The sequence below is a fragment of the Zootoca vivipara genome, chromosome 1 (genome assembly GCF_965207765.1).
Source record: "Zootoca vivipara chromosome 1, rZooViv2.hap1.1, whole genome shotgun sequence".
NCBI lineage: Eukaryota > Metazoa > Chordata > Lepidosauria > Squamata > Lacertidae > Zootoca > Zootoca vivipara.
This window is the reverse complement of record NC_142582.1, coordinates 54,750,274-54,772,245: the sequence shown is the minus strand read 5'-3', so window position 1 is coordinate 54,772,245 and position 21,972 is coordinate 54,750,274. Positions and strand designations below refer to the sequence as shown.

At 42.4% G+C, this 21,972-nt stretch overlaps 1 protein-coding gene across 3 annotated transcripts; it reads right to left on the bottom strand.

Annotated features, from left to right (window-relative positions):
* Nucleotides 1–911: 911 nt before the first annotated feature.
* Nucleotides 912–21,878, bottom strand: CD5 (CD5 molecule). 3 transcript variants are annotated; one of them, XM_035123930.3, is made up of 10 exons: nucleotides 21,659–21,878; nucleotides 11,738–11,776; nucleotides 10,316–10,606; nucleotides 9,110–9,178; nucleotides 7,642–7,935; nucleotides 6,472–6,597; nucleotides 5,734–5,787; nucleotides 4,663–4,779; nucleotides 2,061–2,159; nucleotides 912–1,756 (listed from the first exon to the last, which is right to left on the bottom strand). In XM_035123930.3, the coding sequence occupies exons 1-9, from the start codon at nucleotides 21,861–21,863 to the stop codon at nucleotides 2,071–2,073; spliced, it is 1,284 nt and encodes a 427-aa protein (XP_034979821.2). In that variant the 5' UTR covers nucleotides 21,864–21,878; the 3' UTR covers nucleotides 912–1,756; nucleotides 2,061–2,070. The 3 variants fall into 3 exon arrangements, with proteins under 3 accessions (XP_034979821.2, XP_088520884.1, XP_088520881.1); XM_088664758.1 differs by having other exon boundaries at nucleotides 7,717–7,935; XM_088664755.1 differs by lacking the exon at nucleotides 11,738–11,776.
* Nucleotides 21,879–21,972: the final 94 nt, after the last annotated feature.

Here is a 21,972-nt window from a genome sequence, read left to right as displayed (position 1 = left end):
AATTCTGTTTGTAGATAAATATGGACAGTACTCTGAAAACTGACTATAGAAAGTAGAATTGACCAGGGCTCTTAAGATGGTTCTTAAAGAGTCCAAAAGCCAAAGTAAGCACATTTCTTCCATTTTTCTGCTTTGTAAATAAAACTGTTTTCTTTTTCTTTTGTAATCCCATACAAATCAATGGAGTGGTTAAATTGTCTAGGACAGAACAGGTTTTTTGTCTAGTCAATTTCATTCCGAAGGGAAACCACTTTTTTGTTTTTAACTGCATTTCTAGTCTCAACTTTCTACCTTGGAACTTACAATCGTATGGTCTTTGCCTTTGTCTTTACAACAACCCTGTCAGGTAGGTCAGCTGGAGGTAACACAATGAGCATCACGGCTGAGTGCAGATATGAACAAATCTCTCTCTACTAATTCAACACACTAACCACGACACCATGTGTGTAATTACATGTATGGTAATCTTTTAACCTACTAACATCATTTTTAAAATTCCAGAAGTACCTTTATAAAAAAAGTTCTTTGGATCAGGAAGGGGGAGTATTATTATTTAGGCACAGAGCATGGCAACCTCCTAAATTATACTGAAGTTCCACAATTATTTATAGGTTTTTACTGTGAGGATCATCGTAAGGGGTAACTGCGCACTTCACAAAGAATTTCACTGGCAGCTTTCAAACTGCTGTCTCACTTTGCAACTGAAAACTATGAAATGGCTTCTGCATCATTTAAATGTCTAAAAAGTCTTTGAAATGTATGGAAGCTTGTATCAATGGGTATTGCATTGAACGGGACGAGAGGCAACTTTGTACAATATGCCAACCAGCCTTTAGTCTCTGAACTGTGGCCCACCACTTAACTGTCATTGTGCCCAGTCTCAAATACAAAATACATTAAGCTCCTGCCAGTTTGCATGTCTGGGGTGTCCCCTCCTGCTTTTATTATACTTCCAGATATTAAACATGAATATACACAATTTACAAATTCCAGATGCACTCACGTGCAAAACAAAGAGTTGACATTAAAAACCCACAGCTATACTTGCCCAATTATGACAAATCTATAAACATATAATCTAGTTTAGTCAATAAGACATTAGCTACTAGGGTAAACTGTTGTGCTTGGAAATATTCTTTAAAAAGCAGTCCTAGTTTGTTCAATAACGACAGCTTTCCCTTGTTTTGGTTTTGGTTTTAATTCATACTTTCCTGTCTTAACTCTGAATGGTTACCCAGCCAATTGCACAACATTGTCAGAAATCTTGCCCAGCTAGCGCTTGCGAGGGACCTTAGCATTTTTTGAGACAGTCCTAATTTTTGCAGTGATCGCCATTGAGAGATCTAGGTACAATCTAGCAACATTCACCAACCTTGTGTCCTCTAGCACAGGCTGGGGCTGATGGGAATCGTCCTAAACAACTGCAGGGTGCAGTATAAGGTTGGCAAAGACTGTACTACAGCTGAAGTCCAAAGGTCATTTTTATAGCCCCTCAAACAGAGAGAACCTAACATAATTCCACTATGAGGTTTGAATATAGAACAACAGTGGATGATTTGAGGTAGAGATCCTAATTCCTCTCAGTGCATTGAAAAGGAAATCCAGTGGCTTTGCTATTCCATCTCTATGAAGGTAGAGAAGGTATATATGGTTGCAAGGAGGATGCTGATGGTATTTCACACTGATTTGTGTGGGTGGAAAGCTTTTTCCAGTTTTGCTGACCCCAGCCTTCCCTTGTATTGGATTCCATCTGTATCTGCAGGGGAGATCATGAATCCCACAAAATTAATATTTCATTTCATTCAGTATTTTAAGAAGTGACAATGCAATTACTGAAGTTTGTAGGATTATATCCTACAGGTTTTGCCTGACTCACAGCTAAAGCGCCTGTCTAAACTCTCATTGTTTGCACACACAGCAAAAATCAGTTTTAATTTATGCTACAGGCCTGCCCTATTTCTGGTGTTTTCTTTCAACCTAAGGATCTGCAAACACGAACAAAAAACAAATAATCAGAGATCAGCTTGGGCGTGAAAGTTTCTTGAAATAGCCATGCATACCTTTCCGATTTTACAGCCGTTGTGCAGAACATAAGTCGTAATCACTGTCAGAAGAGTTGTCTGGGGGGTTGGAGGATCTGTTGCTTGCCCCTTCCAGAGCTGTACAAAAAGAAAAATAGAAAAATACTGTAATGTTTCAAAGGGAATTGCATATTCCAGGGAAATACTAAAATAACAGAGACTAAAGTAGCAGCAGGATATGCCGTAATGCTTTTAGTATTTCAAGGATCTCCCTTTGCATTAGTGTGGTACAAACTCAATAACTGTCTTCATCCAATCACCTTACATTTACCGTATTTTTTGCTCCATAAGAGGCACCTGACCATAGGGCACACCTACTTTTTGGAGGAGGAAAACAAGACAAAAATATTTTGCTTTCTTGAATTGTCCTAGGCATAGCAGCCAACACCTAGAGGCCTAGATGCCTTTGCCCCCCCATTAAATATTTGAGGAAGTCATCCCCCCCCATGTTGATGGGCATTGTCATCCATATAGTGTGCATGCACTTTGTCTTGAGGTCAATTGCAGCGGTTCTCAACTTGTGGGTCCCCAGATGTTGATGAACTACAACTCCCATCATCCCTGAGCTCTGGCTTTGCTAGCTAGAGGTGATGGGAGTTGTAGTTCAGCAACATCTGGGGACTCACAGGTTGAGAAAGGCTGAGACGGTATGTGAGGTGGGGCTCACCTGCCCCCCCCCAAATATTTTATTCAAGTTGGAAGAGGGAGGGAGGGAAGGAAGGCGAGAGAGAAAGAGAGAGAAGGAAGGAAGGGGTGTGTGTGTGAGAGAGAGAGGGGGGGGGAAGGAAGGCTCTGGCTCTGGCTTTCGCTCCATAGGATGCACGGACTTTCCCCTTTCCTTTTTGGGAGGGGAAAAGTGCGTCTTATGGAGCGAAAAATACGGTGTATGTTGCATTTCCTTAATAGAGGTCAAGATCTTAACAACAATTAATTCCAACAATTCATCAGCTTGCACCCCAGTATACCAGTGCATGCTATTGTTATATTTTTTCTAGATAACTGCCTACAATTATGTGGATTGCTTCCTAATACCGGTGGTGAGTGGCTGGTGTTTCCTCTTTATTTTCTGGAGATGTTTTCTTAACAGGGCACTTACCTGCATGGTAAGAGTCTAAAGTCAACACCGAGGGGGGGTGGGGGGCGGGAGGAGAGGGGAGAAGAAAGGTTTTCGGCAGTTTGAATTTGGGGGTAGACACAGTTTTTAGCTGGAGCTGGTTAAAAAAAAATACTGAGGCACACTTGTGGTGCAGATCCTCTCTGGGAATCTGATGCAGAATTAGTGATTGCGCTGAAAGAGCCCTTCTGCTGCCACTATGGTCTCTCTCACTCTCTGTGTACACACACACACACACACACACACACACACACACACACACACACACACGGATAGAATCATATTTGAGGAGGCCTTGTAGGCCACCTAGCTAAACATTCAGCTCATTGCAGGAAACCCAGAGCTAGAGCATCCCCAACAGAAGGCTGTCCAATCTGTGCTTGAATACCTCTGGTAAGGGAGAGCCTATTATCCCTGCAGATAATTGGCTCAATTGTGAAACTTCTTACTTTAAAGAAGATGTAATATTCCCTCCTGTGGATTAAGCCCAACAGATCAGGTTCTGCCCTCTGGGGCAGCAGAGAACAAGATACTGCAAAGGCATCGTATGTCTCCTGCATTCTCGTTGGAAGGAAACAAAACCTTGCAGCGCTGTCAGTGAATTTCTAATTGCTTGGAGAATTGGGGAGTGTTTAAGACTGTTACCTAAGGGCCAGAAAAGACTAAAAACCCTCCTCTTTCGGAAAATATTTTGAATGCCAAGAGAATGGTTTTAATACTGTCTTCTTGTGTTTTCATTGCTCACTGATAATGGGCTTTGATCCAGAGAATGGCATGGAGTGTTCCATGAGTGCAACAGGGCTTTCTTGACCCTTTCTGCTACAGCCACTCATTCTCCCCTGAAAAGCCACACTTAATTGGTTGGAGGTCTCTCCAGCACAGGATGTGTTTGCTACAACAGGCTACTTCTGGGGTGGGAGAAATTGTTGGAAATTGATGCTCCTGCTGCCTGCGTAAGTGGGAGTGCTTTCCATTTGCTTATGCAGATATTTGTATTCAAACCATTGGATCGCCTTGGATCAATATAATATACAATTCGCCTTGAGCAATGTAATAAACAATAAAATATGAAGAAGGGTATTGGGGAAACAGGTCCAGGATGAAGAGACTTTTCCAAGAATATGTGCCAATGGTTGTGCAAAAGGAATGGATGCAGTGCCAAACCATGTGATGATGTGTGTGAATGCAGCCTATGCAGCTAAGACTGGAGTAACATAAAGCCTCAAGGTCAGGCACAGAACTAAAAATTATCATCAGTCATAATACTCTATTGGTTCGGACGGCACATGACACTCACATTTCCCAGCATCAACAATATGAATGGTATGTAAACTCATTCAATTTAATACCAAGAATGCCAGCCTGGGCTGCAGTAGGACTGGTATCCTTTGGAACACAGTGGATTTTTAAAGAAAGGTCATGTGATACACACTATAGGACTTTAAAACCCCACCTATTGTATGTTACCTGCATAGGGTGAGAGAGAAAGGTTTTTCTTCAGGGCTGGATACTCATTTTCTTCCTGAACCTCTTGGCTTTCAGGACGTAGCTGGAACGTGACAGAACTGCTGCGATGGAATGAAACTAAATAAAAGCATAATGTGGAATCACTTTCTATCCAGAAAATATCCTAACTTTCAGTTAAATATACATCTCATTGTTTAATGAAAGGAACATAATGAATATATTGGCTTCCTAGCTTTTGGTTTGCTGCAACAAAGAAGCTATTTCTTGCCTCTAGAGGGAGTAAACGATCTTACTGTGATCTCTGAAAGATGATAACATGTACTGTAATCATCAAAAATCTAATAGCATATATGTATGGAAGTTCAGTTTTCTGCTATGATGTTTCAGACATAAATGTGGAACAATGGAACAGTGATTATTAGATTGGGTCTCTGACCCTAACAGTCCAAGGGGTAAAGAATAAGTGGAGTGTTTATTACAGTATGATAACATCGCTTCTGTATCTCTGTAATATCATGCTATAATAAAACTCCACATTTGGCTGTACATAGTAGGAAATGGAAACCCAGATTACACATAACAGTGGTACCTCTACTTACGAATTTAATGCGTGTACATCATACTTGCTAGGTAGCAAATGATAGTCTGTTACTGAGTCAAGTAACACCAGGTTGGTCTGTCTGAAACCAAACTGGCCAGAGTTGCAAGTTAGGCATGCCTGTTAAAACAGTTTATAATGCGAATGTAAAACCTGAAACACCTGGGATGCATGTTCAATAACTCTGTCTATTCCATATTAACATTACACAACCTCAAAAGAGGTTCACATGGATTTATTCATGTCTTGCATGTGTCTTGGGTTGAGAGGTAGCTGGATTTGTTCTTATCCACCACCTTGTTGATTTCATGCTGTTTATGTTTCTCCTATGCTCATGGCATAGATATTATATTGCTATTGTTTTAGCTTATTTTGATTGCATTTTGTATTTTATGGATTTTAATTTTTGTAAAACACCATGGAGACTTGCTTGAAGGACAGAATAAAAATGCCATACATGCGTACATACATACCATTTTGATTCATTCCATTTGGGCCAATCCACTGGTGCTCTCTGTTTTTTGAATCTGCAGTGGGGTAGAGGGAAGGGACGTTTGATAGGTCATTAAGCAAGATAGAGCATAGGCAAAAATAAATACTCTGTGCCAAACTGCATGGCTCTAAAAATGATGTAGTTAAGGCACATTAGCTGTTATGGCCTATATACTAGGAGTGTGGAACCTCCAGACCTTGGGACTCTCACTAGGACATGCTCCCTCTGCTGCTCTTCTGAATGTTTTTGCCTGGCTGAAATATGCCACTGAACTGTGATAATGCCTCTTGCTTTCCTAGACAGAGGATGGAGAAAAGTGGGTATGTGTACTGTAAACACTAAGGTAAGGGTGGGCAAATCTGCCTACTTCAGTTCTTACAAGTTTCTCACTTTCCCAATATTAAATTCAGCGCTCCACATTTCTGCAACAATTTGAGAGTTTTTTTTTTAAATGCTCATGAATTTTTTTTAGAACTTTAGTGTGAGTTTCTCCTACCGGTAGCATCTCAGTCCATCAGTGAGTAGCCTTAAGTAAGCCACTCCCTTATGGCCTCAGCGCCCCCCCCCCATATGCTTCAGTGCTAAAAGTCACATGGTCATGTTAGCACCAGACCCTGAGGGCTCCCCTATGATGGTATGAATAGGTCCTTAGACTGGGAGCATTGTTCTACAAAACAGAAGAGCTTCTAGTTTGCCACAACAAAAGAATGCCACTTACATTTCTTCAACAGCTTTTTATAGGTTGGGGAAACACAGAAAAACAGGAGGGCAGCTGTGAGGACAAGACCCAGCAGGATTCCCAAGACGGTCTCAGCATTGGACACCCTGGGCTTGGAAACTTGGTCTGGAGACAGAAGTTGAGATTACATATTATTTCATCCCTAGAGGAAGCTCGCCCTCAGATAAATGTTAGTGCCTCTGACACTTAACAGCAAAACCGGCTGCTCCCTTCCATTCACCGGATTGTGCTCATCTTTTTATCTCATCGTCCGTACTAAACCTGCAAATCTATCTTCCAAAATTCATTCCTACTATGCTACAGAAAACTCATACATAGGCTGTGTCTACACCACATGATTAAAGCACAGCCCCTTGTCTCAAGAATCCTGGGAACTGTAGTTTGTTAATGATGCTGGGAATTGCAGCTCTGTAAATTCCCAGGATTCTTTTTGTGTGCGAGGGCCTGTGTGTGTGTGCGTGTGTGCAGGCTAAGTCAAGCTTCAGCTTTCAACCTTCACTGCAAACAGCATTCAAATACTATTTACCAACCTCGGTGTTCACGATAGCAACAGAGTTGTAAAGAAAATGACTGGTATACTTCAAATCTTACTTTCGGAGAGCCCAGGAAATTACAAGCCATTCCACATTTAATCAATCAACCAACCACATGAAATAAGGCGGCAAAATGTGGTAGTGGAATTCTGGACTGCACCCATTCAGACTACAGTGGGGGCTGGGGCCATATTTGAGAATGTCCCCCTATGTAAAAACATGTAAAAAGTTAATAAACAGATATTAAACTAATGCATCATAGCAAAAGGCTTAGCCCTGGTGTTCAAGTTTACTATATTTATTTTATCTCATTAAAAAAATATTCATATACCACTTGATTACATTAAAACCATTATGTGATTTATTTACCCCCCCCCAAAAAAATGGATGGAGCTTATTATTATTAATTGTAAAATGAGGGAATTTGGTATTCTAAAAAAATACTATCCTATACCTGCAGTCTGATCGAATCCAGAATTCTACAACTTCAGCTGATTACAGTTGTGTATCAAATGTATACAACCGCCTCTCACCCCGCAATGCTAAGATGGAATTCCATATAATCCAAATGAGGAAAGCAGAGCATAGGTGTGCTCTTCTAGTCAGCCTTGCCCACCTGAACATTTAACCAAGGTTATCAAGCACCCTTGTGTCTTGTCGAGACAGCCCAAGCTAAGGTTCCTTTGCTCACACTGCACCGTCGACCAGTGGGCAGGCAACGGATTCCTCCACGCCAGGTCCTTAAGTCCTACTGAAGCTTCACACTTTGCTCCTTGGCAATCCCTGGGTGCTAACCCATCCCACCAGCTTTGCAAAGCCAGGCAAACCATTTCCCAGCGACCTCCAAACTTCAGCTCCGTAGTCCCAGAGCATAAAGAGGTCCCATCTTCTAGCCTTATCCTTGGAGCAACTGTAAGAGAAAGACAGCAGGGAAGTGAGTGTAAGGCACTGTCAAAGTTGTGTGGCAGTACAGTGGTCAACAGCATGAGCTGCAAGTGTCTGGCTTGGATGTGAATTTTATCCCTGAACTCAGTGGTGCCTGGTGCCATTGGGACTGCTAGGGTAGAAGGCAGGGAGGTCAACCGCAGGCGAAGCCAGAGCCAGTGACAGGCAGAGTCCATTCTAGTTTTGTCCCCATCCATCTCCCTGCTAAGACTTAAAGAGGAGGAAGCTGACAGGCAGTATAAGACTTACTTCACCGTTGGCTGTATTGCTTTAGTTGCCCGAAATAAGACCCAGAAGGATGTCTCCAAACAGGGTGGATGGGTAAGGAAAATGGCATATAACCCCCTGCATGGCATCATCTCTGATGATGCCCATGGTAGGGGAAACATGATTTCACATACTTTCACGGGCTCTACTAGCTTTACAAGAAAGATCTTGCGATCAGGTCATGGTTGATAAGCGATAACTAGGAAAGCGATACGAAATAACAGTCAGCATGATGGTAACTTTATATAAGCAGATAGCAAGGCTACAGTTGGGGTGTTGAATAAAGGACATTGCAAAAGTGCAGCAAAAGACAACCAAAATGATGAATGGTGGGAGCATTCACCTTACAAGAGGGAGCTAAAGTGTCACTGCTTTCGCGTTTGGAGGGGGAAATTACACAGGCTGCAAACTTTTATATACGGTACATTTAGCTGGAACAAAGCCGCATTGAAAGTGGGATTGTCTCATGAGTAGACATGTATACGATAATGACAATGAGAACATTTAGGATATTGATATTATAAGTATGCATAACGGGGAGAAATTGGACGGAGAAGGGTTTTTCTTAAGATACTCAAACTTTGGGTCATCCAATTAAACTGACTGGCAGCTAGTTCAGGACAGATAAAAGAAAGCAGTCCTTCACACAACACATCATTAATGTATGGAATCTACCGCTACAGAATACGGCTATGCTATCTAGTTTAGATGGTTTTAAAGGGGATTAAACAAAGGCATGGAAGAGAGGCCTATTGACAATTATTAGATGGGAAAACAAATTTTTAAAATCACAATTATGATTTCTGTAGCTTTGATCACTTGCAGCAGAATCAATAAAGAGTTGGGGGATTTGTGCTTCTTAGTTTTCTTACCAGTGGGTTTTAAGGAGGTCACGAAAGGTGCTGTTGTTGGCTGTGATACTGTTGAGGTTTCCATGGGATCTGAAATGATCAATGCAACCAAAGGGATGAGCTCAACCCAAAGAAGAAAAAGAGCTATAGCTTTTAAGAGGGGTCGCACAGGGGGAACCGGGGAGTGAGTTTATCAGTATTGCTATAGGCAAGAGCCAAGAGCAGCCTTCTATAGATAGGTTTCCCCTTTGGTTCAAACTGAACCACACATGAAAACGTGCAGAGTGAGTTTTTCAGAGCTTGTCCCAGCACGGAAAAAAGGTGAAACTTGTAATCAGGTCTTGGTAACTGTTGGCAGGCAACTTGATGGCTCCTGATCTCCCTTGTTATATCAGACTTGGACTGGACAGCCCTCAAGTGGATAATGTTTTTAAATAGAGGGCTGTCCCCTGACAGCCTTTCAGAGCAGAGGACCTTCCTCTCTAGAGCAGTGTTTCTCAACCTTTTTTGGGCCAAGGCACACTTGTTCCATGAACACACTTGTTCCAGGCACGTGACAATGCAAATCGCCCTTCTCGTTGCCGCACATCGCGGCACACCAGCCAGCATCTCACGGCACACTAGTGTGTCGCGGAACAGCGGTTGAGAAACGCTGCTCTAGAGTACCCCCCCCCCGTATGTAAATTGTACTGTGGTAAGTCATGTTAATATTTAGAGGCAGATCCACCTGCTTTCTAGGGGGAGTTAATATTTAGAGGTAGATGCACCTGCCTTCTAGGGGGAAGAAGAACTATTGCTGTTGTTTAGGCTGCCACACAACCAGACATTACCAGGAGTTCAAAGGCAGAAATGACGTCTGGGAGGATTTTTTTGAAATGCAGTGCTTTGTCCTGGATCTTAGGCGAGTCAATCGAAAATCGTGTTTTGGGTTTTGTCTAAAAAAAGCTCAACAACTTTCAGGGTGTCCTGGTTTTTTACTTTTAGAAATATGGCAACCCTACTGTTGTTAAGATGGCTGACTGCATTTAGTGGCTTTAGGCCTCAAATGTGTCTCTATCGTAAGTTTACATTCAGTTGAAGGTTTGTCTGCTCTTAGCGGAAGCCAGAGAACACCTCTGAATCTCTAGTACAATGCGAAGTCGCTTCCAAAACACCCCTGCTACTCTTCTATGTCACACTTGTTTTGCCCAAAGAGAGAATGCAAGCAGGAAGGAGTGTTTTAACTACCTTGACAAACCAAGGCCAAATGGGAAGTGCAGTTGGATTCTTGCAGGGCGCAGTCCTTCAGGGCTGTCTCATTTCCCTGGCAGCCCAACACGAGCATCTCTTGCTTCTGCGGTTCTTTGGCAAACGGTTGCAGCAGTCCAAAGGGAAAACCGCAGCCTAGCTGTTTACAGGCAAGGTCTGCATTCTGCTGTGTCCAACCTGTGCTACAAATGCTCTTCCATTTGCCTGCGAGATAAATCTCCAACAACCCAGAACACTTGGAGCTGGTACCGCTGAGCCTCACAGTCCGTTCTGTTGGGGAAACACTAAGATACTGAAGACATCCAGGCAAAACCATCGAACATAGCATCACCCCCTGCACCTTCTCCCTCCTCTTGGGGCAGCCGATCAATTTTGCTTCCACACAGCAGTTTATTGTGGGCTCATACGAGCAAGTTTAGCACAGCAACAACATCTTCATCAAAATGCTATCTTGTCCTGTATTATTTCCCTGTGATCCAGTTTTACCACTTCCATGGAAAAAACACAATTTTAGAAAAAACGTACCAGTGGAAACGGTAAATCCAGATTAAATTGTGGTGATGGGAAAGTATAGGATGGCATTATGATGAAGATGCCATGTGGATGTGGTCCAAAACTAGAATGCATACCTTGCCTTTGACACCTGAAAAATATACGCTTGTATTCAATGTGGCACTGTGTCATTCATTGTATAAGTGGAACAGTTTCCGCGTATCCAACAGGACTTCCCCCCTCTTGCTTGCCCCTGTTCACCTTCCTAAGTCTGTTATGGGGTTTCTCCTAACCCTCTGGAGCAGATTTGGGAACAGTTCAGGGCACACACTGGGGGAGGGGGGAAAGTCCTGTGCAAGATGAAATACCTATTCTTTTGATAGTAAATTGTTTTAACTGTTATCCGTATTTACATTGTTGTAATGCGCCCTGGGACATTATGGTGAACAGCAGATAAGAAACCTAATTCTGATGAAGATGATGATGATGATGATGATAATAGCAAAAATAACAATAACAATCAGCAGCACTGAGCCCACAATACACTGCCACGTTGAAGACGAAAGACTTGTGTCTCATGATCATGGCTTAACTCTCCCACACTGAAATAGATGTGATTTAAATGTGCTTAATTATGGATGCCTCATGCCCTTTCTTATTAAAAAACATGGAAATTAAATGTCAATTGGGACATGGCACAGCATAAGGCAGAAACTGACCTAGCTATGCACCATCTTTACAGGTATAAATCATGAAAGTGGAATCCATGTGGTGAAGCGGAATCCTATGCATGTCGACTCACGAATGCATTTCACTCTTCGATGGGACTTGCTCCCAGGCAAATACGTATGTGGCTGTAATGCAGTTAAAGCAAATCACTGACCCCACTGATTGAATAAGTATACTGACCTCCAGGGGTTTCACTTTGTCCATCATCACAAGTGACCACTGCAAATAAAGGAACATAGTAAAAAAACACACCAACCAACCATAAAGTGGGGCAGAAGCCCATAAGCTGTGTGTGAGTGGATGGGAGAATTTCTAGATTCATCGCCCATCCATACGCCCACACCACATGGCATATGGCTCTTGAGAATCTTTCTACAGCTTTTTCGGGACGTGCTGAAGGAACTGAAATGAGAAAGGGCCCCTAGAAAAGCCCCTGCCCCAACACACACACATGCATTGAACACCACAAGGTTCTTGGGATTTGGGGGGAAAAGGCATCCCCCCACTTGTGCGTGACTGACTTGCACACGACCACATCTACACAAGCAATGGGAAATAAATAATCCCATTCTTAACCTGAAATGGCAGAAGAGAGCTGGAAATTCCTCATAACTCATGAGGAGACCCTTCCCAGAGCCCGAAGAGGACGTCAGTGAGCCAAAAGTCCAGAAAAAGAAGAGACTCCAAGGGTTCCAAAATGGCAGCCAGGAGCTCTCGCTGCTACCACGCTATGCTATTGGGTGGGAAGCTTATGTACTGCAGTGGGCTCCTATCACACATTCTGCTTACGTGCATGGAGGCCCGGAACGTAACCCCCACGTAGGTGGGGAGTTGCCTGTACATAGCGACACATCCATCAGTTAAGTATGTCAGCGTCTGCTATATTTATATGTTACCCAATAGTATTGTACCTAGCTCACCCTAAAGCCGTTCCAGCCCTGATGCTCACTACAATAAACCTCTTAACACCAACTATATGTTGCCAGTCTGCAAACGCAAATAAGGAAGGGGGTAGAACCATATGCCCCCTGTGAGTCTGCTGGTCCCCCTTGGCTGGGTTTTGATATGTGAGGGGGTAAAGCCATTTTCAGCATCTGTGCAGATGCGAGTCCCTGCGCCACACTGTGCTGGTTTAGCCCATGGGCCTTAGGTTGCTGACCCCTGATGTAATACGACCAGGGCTTTTTTCAGCTGGAACTCACTGGAACTCAGTTCTGGTACCTCTGAGGTGGACACCATTGCCATTCTAAGAGAATGAGGGAGGTGAGTTCCGGCACCTCTTTTTCTCGAAAAACAGCACTGAATAGGACTATTTCTACACACCACTTTCTTGAGCATAATATCAATATCTGAGTATTGTAAATATGGAAGAAATAGATGCCTGAAATGCAACGACAGCAATAGCAGCAGCTACACATTTTGACAAACGTAGTTTTTACATGCGCATTGCAGACTTGATGAAAGCCACTTTAAGCATAATGTGTAAATATGCCCTGAGCCTATGAAGCAGATGAACTGTGCTTGAAAACCATAAAACCCACTGGGAAAGCCTGTCCACAGGCTCCTTTGACATTAATGAGAAAAGTGCAAAAGAACAAATTTATGTTGTTCCTATTCATTCCAAAGGAACGTGTGCAGGAGATATTCCTTACAGATGCAAATTAGGCCCTTTGTCTCCTTCTGATTACCACACCAATTACCATCTTTTCTTACTGTTCTCAGAAGAACAATTTGATTAAGCGGAATTTGGATGTACATCGAGAGTAGTGAATAATAATTAAAGATACGGGTTAAGGGCTCAAGTTAGATTTCTGCTGAGCTCAGTGGAGCTGTCCCGTTTTGTACCAAGGGAATTTTCTCTCCCCGTTAGACCTGACAATTAAGCATGCAACATAATTAGACCTCCACCTACTTTAAACCACCTTGCTTCTCCCCCTCCATTTATAAAAACACAAATCCATGTAACCATTTCAGCAAAGACTGTGCTCTCATGAAGGAAGAACGTACCCAATATGTTTTACATTTTCACATCTGTAGGTGCATGCAACAAACATGTTTGCAAGGTTTAACTCTAGCTCCCTGGCAATTGTGAATGTGCTGGCATGGCTTTGCAGCTCCATGTACCAAGCAGCCCTCTTACTGGACCCCAGCCAGGTCCTGAACCTCACTGCCTCCCGCATCTACCATCAAGTGTCTATTCTGAATGGGCAATGATCTCGGCACTATCCAGGCTTTGATTACTGCATTGTTTTAAACAGCCAGTTGCATGGAAGCTCACTGCATGAATGTGATTTGTGCATGTGTGTGTGTGCGCATGTGTTGTGTAGTTAGCTGCCACAGGGAAGCTTCAGCAGCATCAGGATCATGGAGGGTAGGGCGAGGAAGCTTAACCCTTTCTCTCACTGCTGTGGTCCTTGACAAAATTTGCCTCTCTGAAGCTGCTATTTGCATTTCAAGGGACGCTCCAGTTAGCATCATTGGAGGCCTTCCTTGAAATGCAAACAACACCTTAGGAGTGGCAATTTTGGATAGAGAGAGTCAGACTTTCTCTCTCCAGCCTCTAGGGATAAGAGGCTGCTCAACTTTCCTATCAGCTGCTATTTGTAGAACAAACAAGGTGCACATTAATTACATTAAAAAATCAAGGCCATCTCCTGTTTAGCCTTCAGGCATCCCAGCTTGCCTATTTCGCCTCAGCCGATATCCACATTACTTTTTACTAGGGAAGAGCAAAACTGTTAATTTCAGTTTCTGGAACTTTCCCATTTTTCCCCAATCTCAAATTCAGTTCTACATATTTCCCCATCAATTTACATTGACGTCTGCATGAAAATTCACGAGAAATCATGCCCATTTCTTCCAGCATACACATTTTCACATTAAACTTTGCCTAATATACACACTTTTACAAAGCAGTTTCCTCTAATACAATGCATTTTTATGGTTATTTCCCCTTTTATCCACACTTCAACATAGTTCTATGCATTTGTATACACATTACTTGGCTGCGCAGCTGAATTGCAAAATTCAGAGAAGCGCAAATTTTGAAGGATGGCGAAGGTTTGGTTAGCATATGGTTGCAATAATAATAATAATAATAATAATAATAATAATAATAATAATAATAATAATATATTTATACCCCGCCCATCTGGCAGGGTTTCCCCGGCTGCTCTGGGCGGCTTCCAACAGAAATATTAGAATACACTAATTTCTTAAACATTAAAAGCTTCCCTAAACAGGGCTGCCTTCAGATGTCCTCTAAAAGTCTGGTAGTTATTCTTCTTTTTGATGTCTGGTGGGAGGGCGTTCCACAGGGTGGGTGCCACTACTGAGAAGGCCCTCTGCCTGGTTCCCTGTAACTTGTCTTCTTGCAACAAGGGAACCGCCAGAAGGCCCTTGGCGCTGGACCTCAAATTTGGTAGATTCACCTCTAAATGTGAACTGTATTGAATTTATCTCACATTCCTAATTGTTCATTATGCATTTATTCTCTGACCACACCCGCACTGAAGCAACTCAGAGTGACAGCATGAAACAATCCTGACAGGATCATTTGAGTTAGCCTGAAAGAATGACAGCAGCTACTGAAGTGAAATTCACAGCAGAGATCCAAGTTCCTGATGGATCATTTAACTTCGTTTTTAATTTTCAAAGCAGCCACACGAGCCTCCAATTTTTTATCACAGCAGCGGTTTAACCCTTTCTGTGCCTCAAACTAAATGCCTCCTCCCTCAGAGCTGCTGTTAACTGGGGTGTGTGGGGATATAGGTACCTAATGGTAGCATTTGGATCAGGGAGCCAACATGGATGAAAGTGTTAAACGTATCTTCCACTCCCTCTCCTGCCTTAAAATTAAAAAAATAAACTAGAAGATCTAATATGGAACCCCCTGGACATCACTTCAGTTTTGTCTCAGAGTGGGAATCTGAACATACCTTCCCTCCACCCAAATCTAATTATATTAACCCCTGTACTGAGTAGTGCCGCATCACACTTTTATAAGACGACCCATTTTTGGCGGGCACACCAATGCCGTAATATTGCTACGCCCAGCAAATTTGTAATGTCTGGATAATATTCAAATATGTGTGCCTGCTTGGAGCCCTTGATAGGTCCAGGGCTCTCTTGAAAACAAGGATGAGAGAGATGGAAATGAATGACTGGTTCAGGTTGGGTTGAGGGAGTCAACATGGACTTAAACTGGGCACACTAGGATTACAGCTAGGAACCATACACACTGATTTCAGTGTATCTGGTCCTCGAATTAATATTTATGGCAGCTGTTCTACACGCACTTACCCAGAAACCCTGTTACTTCTGAGCAGATACCCAAAAGTTTGTTCTTTGAGTGGATATGCATTGCGGTGGGCTAAATTTTTTTAAAAACCAGAGCTTTCCTCCCCAAAAAACCATAGTAACAACCAGAAGCTTTCTTGTTAGGCATTTTAGGCCAAGACCTACTGAAAGAGAAGAGGATGCTGTTTACGAACGCTACTACAGCGGCGAGAGTCTTGATGGCACAAAATGTGAAGACTGGAGAAGTACCAACTAAAGAACAATGGCAAGAAAAACTGATGAACTATGCAGAAATGGCAAAATTGACGGACAGACTTCGGGAAAAAGGCAACAGTGACTTTGAAAGAGAATGGGAACCATTTATAACATACCTGCAGAAACAAAGGAAGACTGTTGATGGCAGGATTTAAATAAACACTCACACCTTTATCAACAAAAATATGTAGAAAATAAAGAAATAATATTTTGTTTGTTTGTTTAGAAACAGCAGTATGTAATAGGTGAAAAATAAATCAGAAGTGGAAGTTGGGGGAAGCCCAGGAGGGGTGGGAAGAGGGAATGTAATATGAATGTTATGGATATGCGATGTTTGTAATAATTGAAAAAGAAAATTGAATACTTTTTTTAAAAAAAGAAAAAGAAAAGTTTTACAAACCTTTGCTCTTTATTCTTTGTTATATTCAGCCAGCTTGGACTTTTATAAGGAAAGACAAGACCCGCAAACATTTGGGAAATGAAATAAATAAAGTGATGCATTTTCAGAGTGCCACGCGCACCTTTGAGGCGGGGATGGGGGACGTACATCTTTCCTGTTTACTTTTAGTATTTATTTGTTTACAGCTATATCCAACAGCGCCAGAAGTGCTAACTGTTTTTTTCTTTTTTAATAAACAAACAACATAAAAATGAAAGGAACTTTATCAAAACATGCTTGGAAAAAAACTAGATTTAAGTCATAATGCTTAACTCCCATTTACTTTTAATCATCACATATCGGGGCCGGCCCACCTATGTGGCAAGATGAGGTGGCCACCTCGGGCGGCAAGATCCAGAGGGGCAGCTGATCCAAGGAATGCATCATTGGCTGCCACTGCTGCGGTGGCAGCAACAGCTGTGGCGTGCTCCTTGGAGGCCGAATGTGCCACCTCCTTGGCAGCCCCCCTCTCAATGCCACCTCTACAGCAGCATCTTGGCAAATTGCTGATCTCCTCCCACCCATGTTCCTGATGTAGATATTTTTTTACCCCGCTTGTTCCTGATGTGGATCTTCACTCAGCTGTTCTTCCCTGGTCAGGGATGGGCAGTGAGAACGCCATTTTGTGGTTCACCTCAAGGGGCCAAAATGTATTGGGCAGGCCCTGTCACATATAGGACAGGACACTTTCAACGTGCAAAACTTTAAACATTCCTTATGACATTTGCCATCTTTTTTTACCACTGTGTGAGGGTGATAATTTTCATTCTCCTTTTACATTTGGAGAGCTGAGGCTGAGACAAAGCGACTTGTCCAGAGCTGGTCAGGGACCCAAGAACAAGCAGCAAAGTTAATCCATCTCCCGGGGTCAAATGCCAACATGCTGTGTCCTGAATCATTCTGAATTACCCATGCAGAGTCCCCCACAGGGCCCTGAAATAATTGTCCATTGTGTGAACACCCTCTTAATTGCTGTAAACAACAAGGGCACAATACTCTGATGTCCACTGTCACTTGAAAACAAAAGCCAGACTCGTATCTCTTAAATAAATGTGATTTCTCATATTAGGCAACATTATTGCCTGAAACCCCCCAGAATGGTCCCTTAACACAAGCTCAGTCATCCCTGGAGACTCTTGGGTTATTATGACTATTATTATTAAATTTATTACCTGTCCTTCTCTGGCATGTCCCAGGGCAGGCTGCAACAATTTAAAATTCAGAACTAAAAACAATTAAAGCAAATTACAGTTGATTCCCAGTTAATCATTAGATGTTTTGCCTGATTGCAATTAGGGTCCTCTCCAAACTGTCACTGTTTTATGGGAGCGTTTCAATCATGTATCAGCAAATTTAGGTTTTTGCAGTTAAAGTAGACTGAAGTGCTCTGGTGCTACAACCCCATACCTTCCAACATTTCTCTGATGAAAACAGGGACGTCCTAATCAATAACAATAACAATGACAATTTTATTTATACCCCGTCCGTCTGACTGGGTTGCCCCAGCCACTCTGAACGGCTTCCAACATATATAAAACAAACAACACATTAAAAAAAACTTCCTTATACAGGGCTGCCTTTAGATGTCTTCTAAAAGTTGTACAGTTACTTATCTCCTCGGCTCGGAGGTCACATAATTCCATACCCTCCAATGAAACTAGGAACGTCCTATCATACCCTCCAACATGTCTCCAATGAAAATAGGGACATCTTTAGGAAAAGGGGGACATTTCAGGGTCAAATCAGAAACTGGGACAGCTTCTGTAAATCCGGGACTGTCCCAGGAAAATAGGGACACTTGGAGGCTCTGCAAACCCACTTTTTAAAACAGACTTTTCACGGTAAGGATATTGTGTGACAATGCACAAGGAAGCCTGGGATAACAATCGAGTGGCGGGAAGTCACGTAACCTCCGAGAAAACCACTCAGAATGAATGCTCAGTAAACAGCAATGATTTCTGTAAACAGCAAGCTTTCTGCAAGCAAATGAAGCTAAATGCTCAATAAATAACACATCTGGAGGCACCACAGAACACAAACCTCAAAACGTATATTTATCTAGAGAAAGCTCCACTGGGAATTTTTTATTATAATCTTCCGCTATTAATGCCCTGGCATGGGTGACATCTATCATTATCATCAGATAATGATTTTCAGGTTTAATAGATATATATTCTATGCACCACATGTTACAAGGGATACTGTGGGACAGGGACCGCTAGCCTGGTAGTGTGAAATAAACATTATGTAAAGTAAAGTAAATGTACTAAACTAGGCCACAGTAATGCAGAATTAAAGCACTGTTGGTATGCTCTGCACAATTTAGAATCTGCAAGCATCCATATACTCTCCCCACTGCCATCTCTCCCATTTTAAACAATTTGAGGTGAACTGATTTTGTCCCCCGAACTTGATTTTCCAGTGACAGCCTACGATCAGCCTTCCATCTATCTTCAGCATCCAGGTAATAGTTCTTTATTACATCGATCCATCTATCTATATCTTTACTCGTAGCTAGAAGAACTGACATTGTATTGCACTAAAATAAAGCAAAAATCTTCTGCTATCATGGACAGTCCCCCTTGATAATATAAAGTTCACTATCTCTAGTTAAATGAAAACATAACAAGGGTAGACAGATAAAAAGAGCTTTGATCGTGTCCAGGCACAATGGAGAAGGGAGCAGAAGGAAGGTTTGGAGTTCAGAATGAACCGCTTGCTGGTCCAAATGATGAGCAATAGTTCCACCAGCAGACTTCGACCCAAGCTGCTAATTCAGATGTAGCAATGCTTAGTGCCCCCTGTCCCCACAATCACAGTGGAAGTGCATTTGCAGCACTCATACAGGACTGTGTGTGCAAGGGTTTCCTTCCACACATTAACCTCACTTGCTAAAGTGGAGAGACTTCTGCTCTTATTTAGGATCCTGGGCTTGGTTTGAAATGCTTTTCTTTTCTCCTAGAAAACAGGTTGGTTTGCATCTGAGCACATTTTGCCCTCAAATACATAAGATATGGCGTTTATTTCCTTTTTTTTAATCTATGAAGTTATTGCTCTGACCCAACAGAGGAGGCAGTTGAGACAATCAGTGCTAAGAAATATTAAATCAGGGGTCAGCAAACTTTTTCAGCCCGGGGGGGGGGGCAGTCCACTGCCCACTATATTTTGGAAGAAAAAATATATGAATGAATTCCTATGCCCCACAAATAACCCAGAGATGCATTTTAAATAAAAGCATACATTCTACTCATGTAAAAACACGCTGACTCCTGGACCATCCATGGGCCGGATCTAAAAGGTGATTGGGCCGGCCCCGGCCCCAGGCCATAGTTTGCCTACCCATGTATTAAATAATATATAGAGGGTGCATCATCTCAGTTCTGCAGGATCAAAGCTACTGCCACTAACAGCAGTTCTAGACCTTGCTGCAGGGTTGTAGCAAAATGCAATAACAAAAAGAAAGCACCATTAAGACTTGTCTGAAAAAGCCTGGAAGAAAAGGTATGAAGAGCATGAGACTCCTAATCTCAGGGTTGTGAGTTCAAGCCCTATGTTGAGCAAAAGATTCCTACATTGCAGGGGGTTGGACTAGATGACCCTCGTGGTCCCATCCAATTCTAAGATTCTAAGTAGCCGCATTAAAACAAGTGGTGATGAGCACTGAGAGCAAGCAAGAACGAGCAATATCAGTTTTAAAAGTTGGTGTGGATTTGGCCCCGGGTCTAAATTGGTATCGTGAAAATGAGATGTAATCGAGCTGAGAATCTCTCTGACTGCTGATAAAGAGTTCATAAAAGCAGAGATATCTTTGGGGTGAGTTACACTGGTCCATCATGCCCTTATATTGAAGTCTCTTGCAGCAGCTGCTTAGATAATACAGGTGAAACTCGGAAAATTGGAATATCGTCGAAAAGTGCATTTATTTCAGTAATGCAACTTATTATTATTTCTTTTTCTTTTAATTTTTACAAATGCTTTCTTCTGGAAATTCCACAGTAATAAAACAAATAGTTACAACAATACAAAAATAAACATCGCTATTACATTTCATTAATTACATTCCATTTATAATTGACCCGCCTAACGACAAATAATTACAATTACAACAAATAAAGGCTTGACGACTGGGCGTATAAGACGATCCCCAACTTTTCCACTTAAAATATAGAGTCTGGGATATACTCGCTGTATAAAAAATACGACCCGGCATATAAGACGACCCCCGACTTTTGAGAAGTTTTTCTTGGGTTAAAAAGTAGTCTTATACGCAGGAATATACAGTATCTCATATATTGGTTTCACCTTTTAAGTTGCATTACTGAAATAAATGCACTTTTCGATGATATTCTAATTTTCCGAGTTTCACCTGTAAGCAGTTTATATAACATCAATTAAGAAAATACATTTTGACAGTGAAAATAGACAAAAGAATAAGTAGCAAGTCGGTCTCCAAAATTTGTTCAACGTGCAGGTAATGCACCTCAACTACAGCAACCTAAAAGCCCAAATGGAAAGTCTTCAATAATCTTCCATAAACTGTGAGGGGATTTGCCAGGTACTCTTCTCTAGGGAGCGAGTGTCAAAGAAAGCAACCCCCCCCACCCCTGGACAGAGAAAGCCCGCCGACCGTCCATCTGCCCTTGACCATAATTACATGAACGAAGGAACACATGATAGAGAAAGCTCTGGATATCACAGTGCATGGGGGAGAACATATGGGAGAATGTTCCTTCAGATAATCTGGGCCTAGGCCAATATTAGCATTGGCATCCACTGGCCCTCTTTACCCAGCCAGCCCGTTTGTTGACAGATGCTCTGTTGATCAGGGACAGCTGAATGCCCCTCCAAGGGTTGTGACATTTCTGAATGCACTCCAGAATCAAGAGAGCTCCATCAGAGCTCTTATAATTTCTACAGGACTTTCCCCAAAAGGCTCAAAATGCTTCACGTGCGCTAACTCAAAAATCCTGTATTATCATCATTTATAAAGATTCTGGGGAGGTCGGGGGGGGGGGATTGTGGTTGTTTAAAGCCAACCAGTGAGTTTACAACTCTGCTGAGTTTTGAACCACTCCTTCCATGGAATAGCCTTTGATAGCACTACTCACCCCACATCCCCACCAATGTCACTGGGACAAAGGCTAGAAGAGGATTGAATTTCATCGGCACGTTCCTCCTCATCCGACAATATACAGCCAGCACTTTCGTGTTCCTGCCCTGATGCTTCTCTGCTACCTGCTCTAGGCAAAGGGAGGGGTTGGGGAGGAAGGCAGTGTACTTTCTCACCGTCCTGATGTGGTTTTTCTGCGTCATGTCTAAGTTGCTTGAACTGTGCATTCTGTACCAGTCTTCTCTCTTTATCCTTCAGAGTCCTAGAGCTGCTCCCCAGCCTCCCCAGACCTGGCCACAAAAAATACAACAA

Excerpts from the sequence above, each read along its gene's own strand:
- CD5 (XM_035123930.3), bottom strand. The coding sequence starts at position 21,863 with ATGACGCAGAAAAACCACATCAGGACGGTGAGAAAGTACACTGCCTTC. Across the intron at positions 6,598-7,641 it reads AACCTTGGTTAAATGTTCAG|ACCAAGTTTCCAAGCCCAGG; the intron begins GTGGGCAAGGCT and ends TTCTGTCTCCAG. Across the intron at positions 5,788-6,471 it reads TAAAAAGCTGTTGAAGAAAT|ATTCAAAAAACAGAGAGCAC; the intron begins GTAAGTGGCATT and ends ACCCCACTGCAG.